Source organism: Salvelinus sp. IW2-2015, unplaced genomic scaffold (assembly GCF_002910315.2).
Source record: "Salvelinus sp. IW2-2015 unplaced genomic scaffold, ASM291031v2 Un_scaffold1500, whole genome shotgun sequence".
NCBI lineage: Eukaryota > Metazoa > Chordata > Actinopteri > Salmoniformes > Salmonidae > Salvelinus > Salvelinus sp. IW2-2015.
The window spans coordinates 161,132-182,875 of NW_019942948.1; the positions used below are offsets into that span (position 1 = coordinate 161,132).

General features: G+C 43.4%; 1 protein-coding gene across 1 annotated transcript in view; it reads left to right on the forward strand.

Moving 5' to 3' along the window:
• Positions 1–20,210, forward strand: part of bicra (BRD4 interacting chromatin remodeling complex associated protein) — a 57,070-nt gene extending 36,860 nt beyond the window's left edge. Inside the window, 10 exon segments of the mRNA XM_070439227.1 lie at positions 4,675–5,178; positions 5,285–5,414; positions 5,481–5,593; positions 7,192–7,275; positions 7,404–7,456; positions 7,605–7,753; positions 9,245–9,339; positions 9,538–9,640; positions 16,945–17,157; positions 17,159–20,210. Coding sequence (XP_070295328.1) covers positions 4,675–5,178; positions 5,285–5,414; positions 5,481–5,593; positions 7,192–7,275; positions 7,404–7,456; positions 7,605–7,753; positions 9,245–9,339; positions 9,538–9,640; positions 16,945–17,157; positions 17,159–19,092 — 3,378 coding nt within the window. The 3' untranslated portion in view covers positions 19,093–20,210.
• The last annotated feature ends 1,534 nt before the right edge of the window (positions 20,211–21,744 follow it).

The following is a 21,744-nucleotide window of genomic DNA, read 5'->3' on the forward strand; positions in this document are numbered from 1 at the left end:
CCACTATGGCCAAGACCAAAGAGCTGTCAAAGGACACCAGAAACAAAATTGTAGACCTGCACCAGGCTGGGAAGACTGAATCTGCAATAGGTAAGCAGGTTGGTTTGAAGAAATCAACTGTGGGAGCAATTATTAGTTAATGGAAGACTACAAGACCACTGATAATCTCCCTCGATCTGGGGCTCCACGCAAGATCTCACCCCGGGGGTCAAAATGATCACAAGACGGTGAGCAAAAATCCAGAACCACACGGGAGGACCTAGTGAATGACCTGCAGAGAGCTGGGACCAAAGTAACAAAGCCTACCATCAGTAACACACTACGCCGCCAGGGACTCAAATCCTGCAGTGCCAGACGTGTCCCCCTGCTTAAGCCAGTACATGTCCAGGCCCGTCTGAAGTTTGCTAGAGAGCATTTGGATGATCCAGAAAAGATTGGGAGAATGTCATATGGTCAGATGACCAAAAAATAGAACTTTGTGGTAAAACTCAACTCGTCATGTTTGGAGGACAAAGAATGCTGAGTTGCATCCAAAGAACACCATACCTACTGTGAAGCATGGGGGTGGAAGCATCATGCTTTGGGGGTGTTTTTCTGCAAAGGGACCAGGACGACTGATCCGGATAAAGGAAAGAATGAATGGGGCCATGTATATTGAGATTTTGAGTGAAAACCTCCTTCCATCAGCAAGGGCATTGAAGATGAAACGTGGCTGGGTCTTTCAGCATGACAATGATCCCAAACACACCGCCCGGGCAACGAAGGAGTGGCTTCGTAAGAAGCATTTCAAGGTCCTGGAGTGGCCTAGCCAGTCTCCAGATCTCAACCCCATATGAAAATCTTTGGAGGGAGTTGAAAGTCCGTGTTGCCCAGCAACAGCCCCAAAACATCACTGCTCTAGAGGAGATCTGCATGGAGGAATGGGCCAAAATACCAGCAACAGTGTGTGAAAACCTTGTGAAGACTTACAAGAAAACGTTTGACATCTGTCATTGCCAACAAAGGTATATAACAAAGTATTAGATAAACTTTTGTTATTGACCAAATACTTATTTTCCACCACAATTTGCAAATAAATTCATTAAAAATCCTACAATGTGATTTTCTGGAATTTTTTTCTCATTTTGTCTGTCATAGTTGAAGTGTACCTATGATGAAAATTACAGGCCTCTCTCCTCTTTTTAAGTGGGAGAACTTGCACAATTGGTGGCTGACTAAATACTGTTTGCCCCACTGTGGATACATTTGTACCCGTTTCCTCCAGCATCTTCACAAGGTCTTTTGCTGTTGTTCTGGGATTGATTTGCACTTTCGCACCAAAGTACGTTCATCTCTAGGAGACAGAACGCGTCTCCTTCCTGAGCGGTATGACCTGCGGTGGGTCCATGGTGTTATACTTGCGTACTATTGTTTGTACAGATGAACGTTGGAACCTTAATTGTAACAAAATGTGGAAATAAAGGGTTGTGAAGAGTTTCTAAAGGCACTCATCATCATCATATCGTATGTGAAGTCTCGGGAATTCCCTACTTTAAACACCCACACACAAGATGAACTGAGATGGATTGGCATGGTGATTTAGAGAGGAAACAGAGATGGATTGGCATGGTGATTTAGGAGAGAAACAGAATGGATATGGCATGGTGATTTAGAGAGGAAACAGAGATGGATTGCATGGTGATTTAGAGAGGAACAGAGTTGGACTGAGATGGATTGCATGGTGATTTAGAGAGGAACAGAGATGGACTGAGATGGATTGGCATGGTGATTTAGAGAAGATAAAAAAAACCCCCCCCACTGAAGTTCAATTTCAATAGGCGAACAACTAGTGGCTACCTAGTTAATACTTACAAGGATTCCTAAATCATTGCTCAGAATAGTGAAAACGACTGCAGTTTCTACTGGGCATTGTTTTCAGGCTGGTTGTATTGGGTCTAGCTAGGTACCAAGCTAAAGCTAGCTACCCCAGAAGTTTCAGTCAAACAAATAATGCTTTATTACCAACGGGGTTTTGTAAACACATCGTTCGTGGCCGGTGTTTGCTGACTTTTTTGTACAGCTTTGACAGTGCTACTGTATCTTTTTGACCCGCAAAGACCCAAACAGCGTTCCATAGTATGTCGTGAAGCTAATAGCAGTGACGCTATTACTGTATAACTCCGGTAGGGCAACATCTGAAAAATAGCGCACCTGGTAGTGTTAACCGGTGCTCGACCAGTCGGCGAAAGCCAACATCACCCACAATGGAGAACGGTTGATTGTCAAAGGCAATGAATTCCATTACCTTGGCGTTAATGGATATCGCCTTTTAAGTTGTCTTGCTGAAGTTTTGTTATTCTTTCAAATGACTGTGCGTGTGCAACCTGTAGACGTTTCTTGGGCTTGTGTATCGTGTGAGTCAGTAGCTCTGGTCCAGGGCGTCAGGGTGCTACGCACATACCAGTCGGCCCAGTAGCTCTGGTCCAGGGTGTCAGGATGCTACACACATACCAGTTGGCCCAGTAGTTCTGGTCCAGGGTGTCAGGGTGCTACGCACATACCAGTCGGCCCAGTAGCTCTGGTCCAGGGTGTCAGGGTGCTACACACATACCAGTTGGCCCAGTATCTCTGGTCCAGGGTGTCAGGGTGCTACGCACATACCAGTCGGCCCAGTGGCTCTGGTCCAGGGTGTCAGGGTGCTACGCACATACTGGTCCAGGACGTTATGTAAACCACTGGTACTTGTGCAGCTAGCTAGTACACACTAGGTAGTTGGCTAGTACACACTAGGTAGTTGGCTAGTACACACTAGGTAGTTGGCTAGTACACACTAGGTAGTTGGCTAGTACACACTAGCTACCCTATTCAAATATTTTATGTATTTTCACCACCCATGCTGTTAGTGACAGTGGCGCACCGTCCTCTCTGGTGTCTCAGTGTCTGGGGCGTGAGTAGGTAGCTGAGTAGGTAGCTGAGTAGGTAGCTGAGTAGGTAACTGCTGGAGCCAGACCCTATTAGATATTCTAGGCTTTAATAACCTCCCCGTCCCGTCCTGCTGCAGACCTGTACCACCACTACTACTACTTTAAATATTACCTACTAATTTACTACTACTACTTTAACATTACTACTACTACTACGTTAAATATTACCATTTACTACTACTGCTTTAAATATTACTACTATTTACTTGCTACTAACTACGTTAAATATTACTATTTACTACTACTTATTATATCACTATTTACTACTACTACTACTGCTTTAAATATTACTATTTACTACTACTTTAATATTACTATTTACTACTACTTGAAATATATTACTATTTACTACTACTTTAATATTACTATTTACTACTACTACTTTAAATGTTACTAATTGACTTACTCTACTACTACTACTACTTACTTTAAATATTACCTATTTACTATGACTACTACTTTAAATATTACGTGTTTACTACTACCACTTACTTAAACATATTACTATTTACTACTACTACTACTACTACTTTAAATATACTATTTTATACTACGCTATACTATTATTATAATATTACTAGTATTTTCTACTCTAAGCTATGACTTATTAATAGATATCTATTTAACTCTATACTTTATTACTTAAATATACATAATATAACATACTCTAATATGACATTCTATATACTTTAAATATTACTACTTATCTTATATTGACTAATAACAACTACGAATTACCACTTTAAATAATACTAATTTACTATACTTTAAATATTACTATATTACTTACTACCAACTTTAAATCATTACTTCTACTTACTACTTCTCACTACAACTTTAAATATTACTACTACTACTACTTCTACTACAACTTTAAATAGTACTACTACTACCTACTTTAAATATTACTACTTACTTACTACTACTACTTTAAATATTACTATTTACTACTACTACTACTACTTTTAAATAATTACTGTTTACTACTACCACCACATAACAATATTACTATTTTCACTACTACTAACTACTTTAAATAACTTACTATTTACTACCTCTACTACTTTAAATATTGCTATTTACTACTACACCCTATTTTTAAAAAATTACTATTTACTACTCTACCGACTATTCTTAATATTACTATTTACTACTACTACTACTACTTTAAATATTACTATTTACTACTACTACTTTAAATATTACTATTTACTACTACTACTACTTTAAATATTACTATTTACTACTACTACTACTTTAAATATTACTACTACTACTACTACTACAACTTTAAATATTACTATCTACTACTACTACTTTAAATATTATTACTACTACTACTACTACTTTAAATATTATTACTACTACTACTACTACTACTACAACTTTAAATAGTACTACTACTACAACTTTAAATAGTACTACTACTACTACTATTTTGAATATTACTACTACTACTACTACTTTGAATATTACTACTACTACTACTACTGCTAATACTATCAATATTACTACTACTACTATCAATACTACTTCTACTACTATTAATACCTGTTTTTTTAGCTTGGTGTCCTATAGCTGCCTGACCTGTTTAAAATGCTGTCCCACATGTTCTAGTATAACTTGTATTATTTGGAACCCAAATATCATGTTTGTATCCTCTGTGTTGGTTTCTGACGTGTTTCCTGTTTGTTTTGACCTCTAACCCCAGATGCCCCAGGCGGGTGGCCAGCAGCAGCAACTGAAGCTCCAGAGCTCCTCCCAGCCCCTGGCCTCCCACACTGCCCTCCCTCTGTCGGACAGCCCCCAGCCCTCCCCTCTCCCCATGCATTCCCCCCAGTCCTGGCCACCTTCTCAACCCCAGACCCCCGCCCGATCCTGTACCCCCTCCTCTCTTCCCCCAATGTTCATTATCCAGAACCAGATACCAGGCCCCTCCCAGCCTGCACTACTACAACAGCAGCAGCAACAACAGATACACCTTCAGCCCCGGCCCCCCTCCCAGCCTGCTCTCTACCAATCGGATGTCCCCCCTCCCTCTCGCTCCCCCAAACCCCCCCACATCCTCCAGGCCCCTCTGGCAGGGCTCCAGTTCACTGCTAGCCAGGTGGGGGACCCCGGGGGTGAGGTGTTGAAGACCCAGGTCTTAACAGCAGAGCGGCAGCACCGTCTGCAGCTGGTTGGTGCTCAGCCCTCTCCACAACAGAAACACCAGGTGTGAAGGAACACACTTCTCACTGCTCAGATGTTTTGACTTGCTGCTATCTGAGTGTTTATCAAAGTATTCAAATAATCAATTTTCTCTCTTTATTCACGCTCAGATCCAACAGAACATTCTACTACAGGCCAAACGGCAGCAGCAAAGCCAGCCCCAACCCCAACAACATGGTGGTCAACAACAAGACGTGCCTGCTCCTCAGTCGTCTGTGCTGGTCAAGACTCCTGCCACAGGTCAGAAAGAAACAACATTACTACTGTGAAATATGTTCCTGATCTGACTCCCATCTCTCTTTTCAGCATCCAATGACGTGTTGTCAGGAGCTCAGGTGACCCAGGGGGGCGTGGCTCAAGCTAACCTTAACCAGTCAGCACACCAGCCTGGTCAACAGTCAGTACACCAGGCTGTGCAGGTAGGTAACACCTACTGATGCTCAACCCTCATCACAACCATTTGACTCCTTTAAATTCAAAAAGCTTTATTGGCCATCAAATTTAAATAAATACGAATTTGTTCTTAAAAACTTCTTACGGCTGAAGTCCCGTTAACGCGATCGATATGACAACAGCCAGTGAAACTGCAGGGCGCCAAATTCAAACAACAGAAATCTCATAATTAAAATTCCTCAAACATACAAGTATTTTACACCATTTTAAAGATGAACTTGTTGTTAATCCCACCACAGTGTCCGATTTCAAAAAGGCTTTACGACGATAGCACACCAAACGATTATGTTAGATCAGCAACTAGTCACAGAAAAACACAGCCATTTTTCCAGACAGAGGAGTCACAAAAAGCAGAAATAGAGATAAAGTGAATCACTAACCTTTGATGATCTTCATCAGATGACACTCATAGGACTTCATGTTACACAATACATGTATGTTTTGTTCGATAAAGTTCATATTTATATCCAAAAATCTCAGTTTACATTGGCGCGTTATGGTCAGTAATGTTTTTTTTCCAAAACATCCGGTGATTTTGCAGAGAGCCACATCAATTTACAGAAATACTCATAATAAACATTGATAAAAGATACAAGTGTTATGCATGGAATTTTAGATAAACCTCTCCTTAATGCAACCGCTGTGTCAGATTTCAAAAAAGCTTTACGGAAAAAGCACACCATGCAATAATCTGAGTACGGTGCTCAGACACAAAAACAAGCCATACAGATACCCGCCATGTTGTGGAGTAAACAGAAGTCAGAAATAGCATTATAAATATTCACTTACCTTTGATGATCTTCACCGGAATGCACTCCCAGGAATCCCAGTTCCCAGTTCCACTTCCACACCATAATTTATGTCCAAATACCTCCTTTATGTTCGCGCGTTTAGGTCACAAATCCAAATTCATGAGGCGCGAGCACTAGGTCCAGACGACAAGTCCAAAAGTTCCGTTACAGTCAGTAGAAACATGTCAAACGATGTATAGAATCAATCTTTAGGATGTTTTTAACATAAATCTTCAATAATGTCTCAATCGGAGAATTCCTTTGTCTTTAGAAATGCAATGGAACGCAGCTAACTGACTGAGCTCATGGCACTCTGCCAGACCTCTGGTTGAAACAGCTCTCATTCTCTCCCCCTTCACAGTAGAAGCCTCAAACAAAGTTCTAAAGACTGTTGACATCTAGTGGAAGCCGTAGGAAGTGCAATCGGACCAAATTTACACTATCTTGGATAGGCTAAGAGTTGAAAAACTACAAACCTCAGATTTCCCACTTCCTGGTTGGATTTTGTTCTCAGGTTTTTGCCTGCCATATGAGTTCTGTTATACTCACAGACATCATTCAAACAGTTTTAGAAACGTCAGAGTGTTTTCTATCCAACTCTACTAATAATATGCATATATTAGCAACTGGGCCTGAGTAGCATGCAGTTTACTCTGGGCACCTTATTCATTAAAGCTACTCAATACTGCCCTCATCCATAAGAAGTTAACTGACATACCTGGATAAATAAAGGTTCAATAGTATTGTTTTACTCTCCCTCTTTCCTCTGCCAGGTGGGGGGGATGGAGTCAGGTCTGGGTCAGATGACCTCTACACAGCAGACTTTCAGCCCTGGTCTGGCCTCTCTACAAACACAGGTCAGGAGACCCTCAACCAATCCTGCTGGCTTCCATTTCTGACTCTATTTAATCACCTGTCTAATCAATCTGGGTCTGTGTTCTGATGCTGTGATGGTCATGGATCCTATGTCTTGTTCACCTGACAGACTGCTGCTATGAAGATGCCTTTCAGTATGGCTAAACCCAGCAAGGAAGCCAGGTATGCTCCTGTATCATTCTCCTGGAATGTTTTTCTGTCTTCTTTTTATGTGTTTGTTTGTGCGCATGAGTGTTGTCCTACCGCTTGTTAAACGTATGGCAATTCAGTCTTGTGACCTATCTTCCTCGACCCTGTGTGGTGTGTGTAGGATGTTGGAGCAGCTGAGGAAGCAGCAGGGCTCAGTCCTCCACCCAGACTACAGCTCTTCCTTCCAGTGCTTTGAAGACACTCTGACCCGCCTGGTGCCTTACCACCTCTACCAGGGCACTGCCACCACACCACACGACTACCACAGAGGTACTACAGCACTTCTGACCCGCCTTGGGCACTTACCACCTCTACCATGCACTGCACCACACACACACCTACCGTACGGTACTACGACCTCGCCCGACCTGGTCTTACGAGACCTCTAACCCAGGAACTGCCACCACACCACCGACACCACAGGAGTACTACACACTCTACCCGCCTGTGCCTTACCACCTCTACCAGGGCACTGCCACCACACCACTACCACAGAGGTACGTACACACTCTGACCCGCCTGGTGCCTTACCACCTCTACCAGGGCACTGCCACCACACCACTACCACAGAGGTACTTACACCCTGACCCGCCTGGTGCCTTACCACCTCTACCAGGGCACTGCCACCCCACGACTACCACAGAGGTACACACACTCTGCTGTTAACATGTGTTTTTGTGATTGGGGGGGATTGATACAGTATTATAAACTGGGTGGTTTGAACCCTGAATGCTGATTGGCTGACAGCAGTGGTATATATTGACTGTATACCACGGGTATGACAACTTATTTTTACTGTGGTAATTACGTTGGTAACCAGTTTACAATAGCAATAAGGCTCCTCATGGTTTGTGGTACATGGCCAATATACCGCGTTGCGTCGTGTCTAAGAACAGCTATTAGCCGTGGTATATTGGCCATATACCACACCCCCTCGGGCCTTATTGCTTAATTATATTGCAATATTATTTTCGACAATATTATATTGATAACTTTGACTCCAAGTATTGATTTGTAAAAAAAAAAAATTTTAAAAAGAAGGAAAAAAAAGTAGGTAGCGCTAGTTTTCTGTACCTGCGCCAAAACTCCTGTGGTTTCATCCTATAGCTCTCCATATTCTTTTAAATAGTGAGTAGTGCTGAGCGATTAACGGAAATGTCTGTTATTTTTGGGGGTTTTAAACAACTAATTGGCCGACATCGGTGAAATATTTGAATTCCATTTTGTTTCTTTCTGTGAGCTTGATGTGCTGTTTCTGTAGAGATAAATCAGATGATGCCTGAACTGTGCGATGTAGTAGGGAGTTGTAGTTTCCAACAGCCCAATATTCAATATAGTTTAGCGCAGAAAACGTGGTAATTAACTACAATGACCATAATTCATTTCGCGCTCCGCTTAAACTTGTCAGGTCTGTACGAAGCAGACGCTCGAACTAAGAGAAGAGAATCGCAATACATGTCGAATCGGCACCTAAGAATCGTGATGTCCCTGGCATTTCCCAGCCCTAATATGTATGGACGGGAGTGACCACATGACCTGACCAGAAACTCCCAGCCCTAATATGTATGGACGGGAGTGACCACATGACCTGNTATGTATGGACGGGAGTGACCACATGACCTGACCAGAAACTCCCAGCCCTAATATGTATGGACGGGAGTGACCACATGACCTGACCAGAAACTCCAAGCCCTAATTATGTCCCATTGGTTCCCACTGTCTGATCTCCACCTCCCCTGTTCCATATTCTCTCCCCTCCAGTGGATGATGAGTTTGAGAGGGTTTCCAGCCAGCTCCTGAAGAGAACGCAGGCTATGCTGGATAAATACAGACACCTGCTTTTTGAGGAATCAACGGTAAGTTATTACCTTATTATCAATGGTAAGTTATTTAAGTTATCTGTCTCCTGCTACAGTAGGGTTCCTTCTCCAGGTGATTTATCTGTTCTGTCTGTTCAGTGTCTACTCTTTCTCCCTCACTAGGATTGTCTTGCTAACTTATGTGTTATGGTTGATTGATTGACTAGCTGGCTGTGTTGCTGTTGGGTTTCACAGCGCCTTGGCCCGTCAGCTGAGATGGTAATGATGGACAGGATGTTTATTCAAGAAGAGAAGATCTCTCTGGGACAGGACCGCATCCTCGCCAGAGACAGACCTGGTAACAAATCTATATCTAATATACATACAGTGAATTCGTAAAGTTTTCAGACCCCTTGACTTTTTCCACATTTTGTTACGTTACAGCCTTATTCTAAAATGGAATCATAACTTTTTCCCCCATCAATCTACACACACTACCCCATAATGACAAAGCAAAAACAGTTAAAAAAATTAAAAAAAGTTTACTAATGTATAAAATAAAGGTAAATATCACATTTACATAAGTATTCAGACCCTTTACCTCAGTACTTTGTTGAAGCACCTTTGGCAGCGATTACAGCCTCAATTCTTCTTTAGTATGATGCTACAAGCTTGGCATTTGGGAGTTTGTCTCATTTTTCTCTGCAGATCCTGTCAAGCTTTGTCAGGTTAGATGTTGATCGTCTCTGCACAGCTATGTTCAGGTGTCTCGAAAGATGTTCAATTGGGTTCTATGCCTATATCTAATACGCATGCCTATATCTAATATACATATCTAATATACATATCTAATATGCATATCTAATATACATATCTAATATGAATGTCTAATACACATGCCTATATGTAATATACATATCTAATATACATATCTAATATGAATATCTAATACACATGCCTATATGTAATATACATATCTAATATACATATCTAATATACATATCTAATATGCATGCCTATATGTAATATACATTTCTTATATATATATCTGCGGCCCGCTAATCGTTAGCTGTCTTGAGCATATCGACTGCTATCTGAACAGGTCTATCGAACAATCTTCTTGGGCCACTATAACTATAACTATTTTGACAATTGGATTGGTCACCTCTACCACACGGAACCCCACTAATCTACTGATGGAAACGCATGGGGTGGCTATAACAGACCATCTTCTGCTAGCTTGCTACCCATGGCTCGGCTAGCTGTCTGAATCGCCGTGACCCCAACCAACCTCTACTCACTGGACCCTTATGATCACTCGTCTAAGCATGCCTCTCCTTAATGTAAATATGCCTTGTTTATTGGCTTATTTCACTGTAGAGCCTCTAGCCCTGCTCATTATACCTTATCCAACCTTTCAGTTCCACCACCCACATATGCGATGACATCACCTTGTTTCAATGATGTTTCTAGAGACAATATCTCTCTCATCATCACTCAATACCTAGGTTTACCTCCACTGTATTCACATCCTACCATACCTTTGTCTGTACATTATTCCTTGAAGCTATTTTATCTCCCCCAGAAACCTCCTTTTACTCTCTGCTCTAGTAGCTCTAGACGACCAATTCTCATAGCTTTTAGCCGTACCCTTATCCTACTCCTCCTCTGTTCCTCTGGTGATGTAGAGGTGAATCCAGGCCCTGCAGTGCCTAGCTCCACTCCTATTCCCCAGGCGCTCTCTTTTGATGACGTCTGTAACCGTAAAAGCCTTGGTTTCATGCATGTTAACATTAGAAGCCTCCTCCCTAAGTTTGTTTTATTCACTGCTTTAGCACACTCTGCCAACCCGGATGTCTTAGCCGTGTCTGAATCCTGGCTTAGGACAACCACCAAAAACCCTGAAATCTCCATCGCTAACTATAACATTTTCAGACAAGATAGAACAGTCAAAGGGGGCGATGTTGCAATCTACTGCAGAGATAGCCTGCAGAGTTCTGTCCTACTATCCAGGTCTGTACCCAAACAATTTGAACTTCTACTTTTAAAAATCCACCTCTCTAAAAACAAGTCTCTCACCGTTGCCGCCTGCTATAGACCACCCTCTGCCCCCAGCTGTGCTCTGGACACCATATGTGAACTGATTGCCCCCCCATCTATCTTCAGAGCTCGTGCTGCTAGGTGACCTAAACTGTGACATGCTTAACACCCCGGCCATCCTACAATCTAAGCTTGATGCCCTCAATCTCACACAAATTATCAATGAACCTACCAGGTACAACCCCAAAGCCATAAACACGGGCACCCTCATAGATATCATCCTAACCAACTTGCTCTCTAAATTCACCTCTGCTGTTTTCAACCAAGATCTCAGCGATCACTGCCTCATTGCCTGCATCCGCAATGGGTCAGCGGTCAAACGACCTCCACTCATCACTATCAAACGCTCCCTGAAACACTTCAGCGAGCAGRCCTTTCTAATCGACCTGGCCCGGGTATCCTGGAAGGATATTGACCTCATCCCGTCAGTAGAGGATGCCTGGTCATTCTTTCAAAATGCCTTCCTCACCATCTTGAATAAGCATGCCCCATTTAAGAAATTTAGAACCAGGACCAGATACAGCCCTTGGTTCTCTCCTGACCTGACTGCCCTTATCATCCCGATTGCAGCCATAAGAAGTTATGACAACAGCCAGAGAAAGTGCAGGGAGCCAAATTCAAACAACAAATCTCATTAAAATTCCTCAGACATACATGTGTCTTATTTCATTTTAAAAGTAATCTTGTTGTTAATCCCATCAAAGTGTCCGATTTCAAATATGCTTTTCAGCGAAAGCACTACAAACGATTATGTTAGGTCACCACCAAACCACAATAAGCACAGCCATTTTTCCAGCGAAAGATAGCAGTCAGAAAAAGCAGAAATAGAGATAAAATTAATTACTAACCTTTGATTATCTTCATCAGATGACACTCATAGGACTTCATGTTATACAATACATGCATGTTTTGTTTGATAAAGTTCATATTTATCTAAAAAAATCTGAGTTTACATTGGCGCGTTACATTCACTAGTTCCAAAAACATCAAGTGATTTTGCATAGCCACATCGTTTCAACAGAAATACTCATCATAAATGTAGATGATAATACAAGTTATACACATGGAATTATAGATATAAAAAAAAAAAACTTTATGGAAAAAACAAACCATGCAATAATCTGAGACGGCGCTCAGAACAATAGCAAAAGTAGCCGCCATGTTGGAGTCAACAGAAATACGAAATTACATCATAAATATTCCCTTTGCTTATCTTCGTCAGAATGCAGTGCCAGGAATCCTAGTTCCACAATAAATTGTTGTTTTGTTCGATAATGTCCATTACTTATGTCCAATTAGCTAATTTTGCTAGCATGTTTAGTACACGTGTCCAAACGCTCGCGCAGATGCAGGCAAACGTCGGACGAAAACTTCAAAAAATTATATTACAAGTCGAATAAACTGGTCAAACTTAGTAGAGAATCAATCTTCAGGATGTTGTTATCATATATATCCTACCGGAGCATTCTTTTCAGTCTCTATAAGTAATGGAACGCATGGCGATATCATGAGGAAAGTGCGTGACCAAGCACAGGCACTCTGCCAGACCACTGACTCAAACACCTCCCATCCGGTCCCACAACACAGCATAAGCTTCATTCCACGTTCTACTGACTGTTGACATCTAGTGGAAGGCGTAGGAAGTACAAACAGATCCATATATTACAGGGAATTGAATAGGCGATGACTTTAACATCGACCACTCTCAGAATTCTCACTTCCTGTTTGGATTTTTTCTCAGGTTTTAGCCTGCCATATGAGTTCTGTTATACTCACAGACATAATTCAAACAGTTTTAGAAACTTCCGAGTGTTTTCTATCCAATACTAATAATAATATGCATATATTAGTAACTGGGACTGAGGAGCAGGCCGTTTACTCTGGGCACCTTTCATCCAAGCTACTCAATACTGCCCCTGCAGCCATAAGAAGTTAACCAACACAAAAACATCCTGTGGCGTTCTGCATTAGCATCGAACAGCCCCCGTGAAATGCAACTTTTCAGGGAAGTTAGAAACCAATATACACAGGCAGTTAGAAAAGCCAAGGCTAGCTTTTTCAAGCAGAAATTTGCTTCCTGCAATATAAACTCAAAAAAGTTCTGGGACATTGTAAAGTCCATGGAGAATAAGAGCACCTCCTCCCAGCTGCCCACTGCACTGAGGATAGGAAACTCTGTCACCACCGATAAATCCACTATAATTGAGAATTTCAATTAGCATTTTTCTAGGGCTTTCCACCTGGCTACCCCTACCCCGGTCAACAGCACTACACCCCCCACAGCAACTCGCCCAAGCCTTCCCCATTTCTCCTTCTCCCAAATCCAGTCAGCTGATGTTCTGAAAGAGCTGCAAAATCTGGACGCCCACATATCAGCCGGGCTAGACAATCTGGACCCTCTCTTTCTAAAATGATCTGCCAAAATTGTTGCAACCCCTATTACTAGCCTGTTCAACCTCTCTTTCGTGTCATCTAAAATTCCCAAAGATTGGAAAGCAGCTGCGGTCATCCTCAAAGGGGGGGACACTATTGACCCAAACTGTTACAGACCTATATCTATCCTACCCCGCCTTTCTAAGGTTTTCGAAAGCCAAGTTAACAAACAGATCACCGACCATTTCGAATCCCACCGTACCTTCTCCGCTATGCAATCTGGTTTCAGAGCTGGTCATGGGTGCACCTCAGACACGCTCAAGATCCTAAATTATATCTTAACCGCCATCGATAAGAAACAATACTGTGCAGCCGTATTCACTGACCTGGCCAGGGCTTTCGACTCTGTCAATCATCACATCCTCATCGGCAGACTCAACAGCCTTGGTTTCTCAAATGACTGCCTCACCTGGTTCACCAACTACTTCTCCGACAGAGTTCAGTGTGTCAAATCTGAGGGCCTGTTGTCCGGGCCTCTGGCAGTCTCTATGGGGGTGCCACAGGGTTCAATTCTTGGGCCGACTCTTCTCTGTATACATCAATGATGTCGCTCTTGCTGCTGGTCAGTCTCTGATCCACCTCTACGCAGACGTCACCTTTCTGTATGCTTCTGGCCCTTCTTTGGACACTATGTTAACAACCCTGCAGATGAGCTTCAATGCAATACAACTCTTCTTCCGTGGCCTCCAACTGCTCTTAAATACAAGTAAAACTAAATGCATGCTCTTCAACCGATCGCTGCCTGCACCTGCCCGCCCGTCCAGCATCACTACTCTGGACGGTTCTGACTTAAAATATGTGGACAACTACAAATACCTAGGTGTCTGGTTAGACTGTAAACTCTCCTTCCAGACTCACATCAAACATCTCCAATCCAAAGTTAAATCTAAAATTGGCTTCCTATTTCGCAACAAAGCATCCTTCACCCATGCTGCCAAACATACCCTCGTAAAACTGACCATCTTACCGATCCTCGACTTCGGCGATGTCATTTACAAAATAGCCTCCAACACCCTACTCAACAAATTGGATGCAGTCCATCACAGTGCCATCCGTTTTGTCACCAAAGCCACATATACTACCCACCACTGCAACCTGTACGCTCTCGTTGGCTGGCCCTCGCTTCATACTCGTCGTCAAACCCACTGGCTCCAGGTCATCTACAAGACCCTGCGAGGTAAAGTCCCGCCTTATCTCTGCTCGCTGGTCACCATAGCAGCACCCACCCGTAGCACGCATTCCAGCAGGTATATCTCACTTGTCATCCCCAAAGCCAATTCCTCCTTTGGCCGCCTCTCCTTCCAGTTCTCTGCTGCCATTGACTGTAACGAACTACAAAAATCTCTGAAACTGAAACTATATCTAATATACATGTCTATATCTAATATACATGCCTATATCTAATATACATATCTAATATACATATCTAATATTCATACCTATATCTAATATTCATACCTATATCTAATATACATTCCTATATCTGAAATATATTTAACATACAGTACCTTATCTAATTATACATGCCTGATATCTGAATATATTCTACCTATAGGCTAATATACATGCCTTATATCGAATATACATTTCTAAATTACATACCTAATCTTAAATATTCATACCTATATCTAATTTACATACCTATATCTAATATACATTCCTATATCTAATATTCATACCTATATCTAATATACATTCCTATATCTAATATACATGCCTATATCTAATATACATTCCTGTATCTAATATACATTCCTGTATCTAATATACATTCCTGTATCTAATATACATTCCTATATCTAATATGCATACCTATATCTAATATACATTCCTATATCTAATATACATGCCTATATCTAATATATGTGCCTATATCTAATATATATATTTTAATATACATACCTATATCTAATAAACATTCCTATATCTGATATATATTTAACATACATACCTATATCTAATATACATGCCTATGCCTATACATACCTACATTGGCCCTGACCACATCTGTAGTCCTCATGCCTCCTTGCAGCATGCCTAAGGCACGTTCACGCAGATGAGCAGGGACTCTGGGCATCTTTCTTTTGGTGTTTTTCAGAGTCAGTAGAAAGGCCTCTTTAGTGTCCTAAGTTTTCATAACTGTGACCTTAATTGCCTACCGTCTGTAAGCTGTCAGTCTTAACGACCGTTCCACAGGTGCATGTTCATTGATTATTTATGGTTCATTGAACAAGCATGGGAACAGTGTTTAAACCTTTTACAATGAAGATCTGTGAAGTTATTTAGATTTTTACGAATTATCTTTGAAAGACAGGGTCCAGAAAAAGGGACGTTTATATTAGTTTATATTAGATATACATATGTATATTAGAAATATGTATATTAGATATAGATATTAGATAAATATGTATATTAGATATACATATATTAGATATAGATATTAGATACATATGTATATTAGATATATGTATATTAGATAAATATGTATATTAGATATATGTATATTAGATAAATATGTATATTAGATATAGGTATGTACAGTTGAAGTCGAAAGTTTACATACACCTTAGGCAAATACATTTAAACTCAGTTTTTCACAATTTCTGACATTTAATTCTAGTAAAAAAACTGCCTTAAGTCAGTTAGGATCTCCACTTTATTTGAAGAATGTGAAATGTCAGAATAATAGTAGAGTGATTTATTTCAGCTTTTATTTCTTTCATCACATTCCCAGAGGGTCAGACGTTTAGATGCCTATACCCATACAAGAGTGTGCCAAGCTGTCATCAAGGCAAAGGGTGGCTGTTGAAGAATCTACAATATAACATTTATTTACATTTGTTTAACACCTTTTTTGGTTACTACATGATTCCATATGTGGTATTTCATAGTTTTGATGTCTTCATTATTATTCTACAATGTAGAAAATAGTACAAATATAGAAAAACCCTGGAATGAGTAGGTGTCCAAACTTTTGACTGGTCAAACTGGCCCTCCTGTGTACAGCCGAGAAGCGCATAGCCAGATTAGTTTTGACAGAACTGTGGACTATGTGTAATAGCTTTACCTTTGGTCTGGTCTATCATCTCTAATTCATCTGATAACTTCCATCTCTCTCTCTCTCTCCAGAGGAGTATGTGGCCAACTCAAGGATGATGGAGATTGAGAGTGGAGCTGCCAACATGGCCCAGTCCAAGCCTCAGCCCCATCCTGAGCCTCAGCTCCAGGCTCAGCTCCATCCTCAGCCCCTGTCCCAGCCTCGTCCTCAGCCCCTGTCCCAGCCCCGTCCTCAGCCCCTGTCCCAGCCCCGTCCTCAGCCCCTGTCCAGCCCATCCTCAGCCCTGTCCAGCCTCGTCATCAGCCCCTGTCCCAGCCCCATCCTCAGCCCGGTCCCAGCCCCATCCTGAGCCTCAGTTCCTGTCCCAGCCCCATCCTGAGCCTCAGTTCCTGTCCCAGCCCCATCCTGAGCCTCTGTCCCAGCCCCATCCTCAGCCCCTGTCCCAGCCCCATCCTCAGCCTCAGCCCCAGTGGTTTGAGCCCAGCACCGTAAGGAGTGGTGTTGCCCCTGATCCAGCCCCAACACCGATTCCGGCCCACTTCCCCTCCACCAAGCTGGTGATAAAGCAGGGAGGAGCAGGGGCGTCTGTCTCCTGGTCCAGCTCCCCAGCTCCTGTGGCCAGGTCGGGGTCAGGGGTCAGACAGACAGCCGACACCCAGAGTCACAGCTCATCCTTCAGCCGCGCTCCTCCACCTCCCTCCCGTCACTCACCCCACCACCCTTTCTCCTCCTCTCGTCCAGCTGAGGATGGTGATACTCTCCCCCGGAGGACCAGTAAACCCCCCATGAAGACGTACGCCGCCCGCCCACGCATCGGCTTGAAGCTCAAGATCAAGCAGGAGGCGGGGTTTAGTAAGGTGGTGCATAACACCGCCCTCGACCCGGTCCACACACCATCCACACCCCACCCTAAGCCACAGCCACACCCTACCACCCAGCCCCACCCTACCACCCAGCCACACCCTACCACCCAGCCCCACCCTAAGCCACAGCCACACCCTACCACCCAGCCCCACCCTAAGCCACAGCCACACCCTACCACCCAGCCCCACCCGGCGCCTACACTCCCAACGACCCGGCCCCAACCGGCGCCTACACTCCCAACGACCCGGCCCCAACCGGCGCCGGCACTCCATAAAGCCCAAACAGCAGCACTAGCCACGCCACCTTCTATAACTGTCATTAGGACTCCTCCCACTAGCTGTAACACAGCCTCCTCAGCAACGGTCTTCATAGCAACCACACAGGCGACCCCCAGCCCACAGAGAGTCACAGCGCCTGCTTCCTCCTCCACGGCTCAGATGAACGGAGCGTTAGAACATCACAACGTGGGTGGAGTCAAGCGTAACCCCGCCTCCACGGCCACTTCCCCTCAGACCACCTGCCGCCTGCCTCTACGGAAGACTTACCGGGAGAACATCAGCCCCCGCGTCCGACCGGGCGTACCGGGGGGAGGAGGAGACAGTGTCCCGTACCCCCGTCCCTCCCCCTCGCCCCCCAATTCTCCCCCCCCACACTCCTCCCCCTCTCCCTCAGAGGGGACAGTGATCGCCAGCTTGAAGCTGGAGAAGAGAGGAGGCAGCCCCAGGGAGGGGGGCTCCCACACAGAGCTCAGCCGGGAGGCCCTGAGGCTGGGGAACTCCTCCCCCTCCTCTCCTGGCCTAGTGCAGGGCATCACAAACACCCAGCAGCATCTCTCAGACAGAGAGGAGGAGGAGAGGGGGAGAGAAGGGGATCATTGGGACAGAGGGGCGGACATGGGGAGGTATAAGAGGGTGAGCAGTAAAAACCACCAGAGGTCAGGTGGCGGCGGGGGGGGTGATACGTTCAGAATGGACCAGCATGCCCCTGGGCCCCCTTCCTCGCCGCCAGACACTTTTTGTTACAGAGACTCATCACTTCCTGCAAAGCGCTGTAAGTCAGACTCTCCTGTCATGGACAACGCCTCCTTCTCCTCCGGTTCCCCGCCACACGATGAGTCTCTTAACGAGCACCTGCAGTGTGCCATCGACACCATCCTCAACTTGCAGGGCCAGGCCCAGGGGCCCACGCCGCGTGGGGCCAAAGGGGGCTCCGGCAGGCCACACCAGCGACCCGCGGCCCCCCAGCCCTCCTCACACACATACAGACCCTCAGTCTCCTCTTCATCTTCATCCTCTCTGGCCCATCACTCTCAGGTTGGAGGCAGAGGACTGGTGCCACAGACTCACAGCAGATAACACACACAACAGTTGGGACTGAAGAGAGGAGAGAGGATTAACTCTCTCACTGCTCTGACAAGCTCGGTTGGCCTTGTTTGTCCATCTGAATGTTGTTTACTTTACAATGCTCACAGTCACTGGATGGATGGTGATGACTTTCTCTGTAAAAAGGTATGCTTTACTCTGTGGCAGTACCCTCTGCTCTCTCAACTACGCTCAATCATCAATTTGATTCATTTGTCTCCAGTTTTTTTGTATTATTGAAGGTTTTCCTTTTTCATTCCCGCTGTATTCCATTCTTTAGTCATCATGTTATAGCTGCTGCCCGCCTGTCTGTATAACCAATAAGACCTGGGTCATGTTCAGTAGGTATAAAACAGGAGAAAACTACAGGAACTTGTCCAATAATAAGAGATTTGTTTTTCTGTGACTAAATGTTTTGCTACGGTTTGCTCTACTGAACATAATCAAGGCAAGACTGCATAGAGCTCCCTAAAGCCTCTCTTCAGTAGGTAAACCACAGTGGAGAGGCTTGTGTTAGCTATCTCATCATCATTACAGCTCCACGTCTCTTTTTATTCTGACTTCTATCATCACCACAAATACACGTTCTGGTCCCAGCTGTTCAGTTCTTCTTAGCTAGATGGTTAGGTTGTGTTTCTTTCAAATACATGTTGTAGTATGGTTAAATGTTGAGGTGGTTGACTGACTGGTGGCTGACCTTCTGGTTGACTGTTGAGGCTGCCGCTCTCTCTCGAAGAACCCTATTACTGTAATGACGATGAGCTGTCAATGAAACATGTAAGTATGAAATCACCTTTACATGTTAAAACATGTCCTCTGGTTGTCCTGACCATGGCTGACATTCAGTAGGCTAGGATGCATTTCAGTTAACATGGCCACATTTATCAAATCTCTTATTCTCTCCTTCGCCCCTCTCACTGTTCATCCCAACATCCTTATCTTCAAAGCCTGTTGGACAATTCAAACCCAAGAGCAACAGCAACATGGACAAACCAACAATAATGTACAAAAAAAGAGAATTTGAAGTATAGTATTAGATTAATTTTGTATTGTATTTATTGTGTATAATGACACTTTTAAATAAATAAATAAAACTGTAAATTAAATCTTTATTGAAAGAGTTGATGCTTATAATCCTTTTAGGTGGGTCTAATCCTGGCTGCTGATTGGTTCAAACCGTGTTCCAGCCGGTATCTATATGGCTATGACATTGAAATGCCTGTTTACTGTTCCATCTCCCTGCACGTTGTGTGCAGTCTATGGTGTCATTTCCTGTTTACTGTTCCATCTCCCTGACTTGTGCGTCTATGGTGTCATTTCCTGTTTACTGTTCCATCTCCCTGCAATTGTGTGCAGTTCTATGTGTCATTTCCTGTTACTGTTCCATCTCTACACTTTGTGCAGTCTATGGTTCATTCCTGTTTACTGTTCCATCTCCCTGCACGTTGTGTCAGTCATATGTGTCATTTCCTGTTACTGTTCCATCTCCCTGCACGTGTGTGCAGTCTATGGTGTCATTTCCTGCTTACTTTCCATTCTCCCTGCACATTGTGTGCAGTCTATGCGGTCATTTCCGTTTACTGTTCCGTCTCCTGCACGTTGTGTGCAGTTATGTGTAATTCCTGTTTACTGTCCATCTCCCTGCACGTTGTGTGCAGTCTATGGTGTCATTTCCTGTTTACTGTTCCATCTCCTGCACATTGTGTGCAGTCTCTATGCGCATTTCCTGGTTTACTGTTCCGTTCTCCCTGCCACATTGTGTGCAGTCTATGGTATTTTCCTGTTTACTTTCCATCTCCCTGCACATTGTGTGCAGTCTATGGTGTCATTTCCTGTTTACTGTTCCATCTCCCTGCACATTGTGTGCAGTCTATGGTGTCATTTCCCTCACAATTTTAAGGCCAAGGGGTGCATAACAATCTCACAGAGGATCATGTTGAGGAGCTGACTGAGCTCAGAGAGAGATGTGTGCCCAGAAAGTGGCATTGAGAGCAAGAAATGAAGTGTGGAGCAGGCATCTCTCTGCTCATGGTGCACTTGATATATGATCTCTGTCTGCTCACAAATCTACAATGACGTCAAAGAAGGTACAGTATTAAGAAACTCTGATGACATTGGCAGCCTTATTGACCAATCATAGCACTGCTTTTTGTTACACTGCCATTGATTTGCTAGCTAAATGGAAGGTGGGACTCGTACGTCATGATGTTTACGTCCCCAGGTAGCTAACCAGAAGAAGTCGTGAATTTGTTTTGGGGGATATTTTACTTCTCCATACAGTAGGTGGCGGCAGTAACCACCGTATGGGTGTAGTCTGCCAATAAACCTTAAAGAAGGTAGCTAACCAACAGATAGAACAATGAGACATATTTCATCGGATGTACTGTATAAATGTGAAGCATCCGGTTGGCGTTTCCACTCACGTGAGAGGAAGCCCAGTGGCTAGCATTGGGAGAAAATAGAACGAGAAGGATTTTGGCCAATATTCTGATAAATTCATCATCGATTTAAAAAAATTCACAATACAGTTTTCTGTTCCCTAAACTACAATATGTTACGAACAGAATGAACTAACTTTGCCAAAAATGTAGTTGTTTAGAAGACGGGCAAATGGTGAATTGAGTCATTGCACATGCTCACTTTACA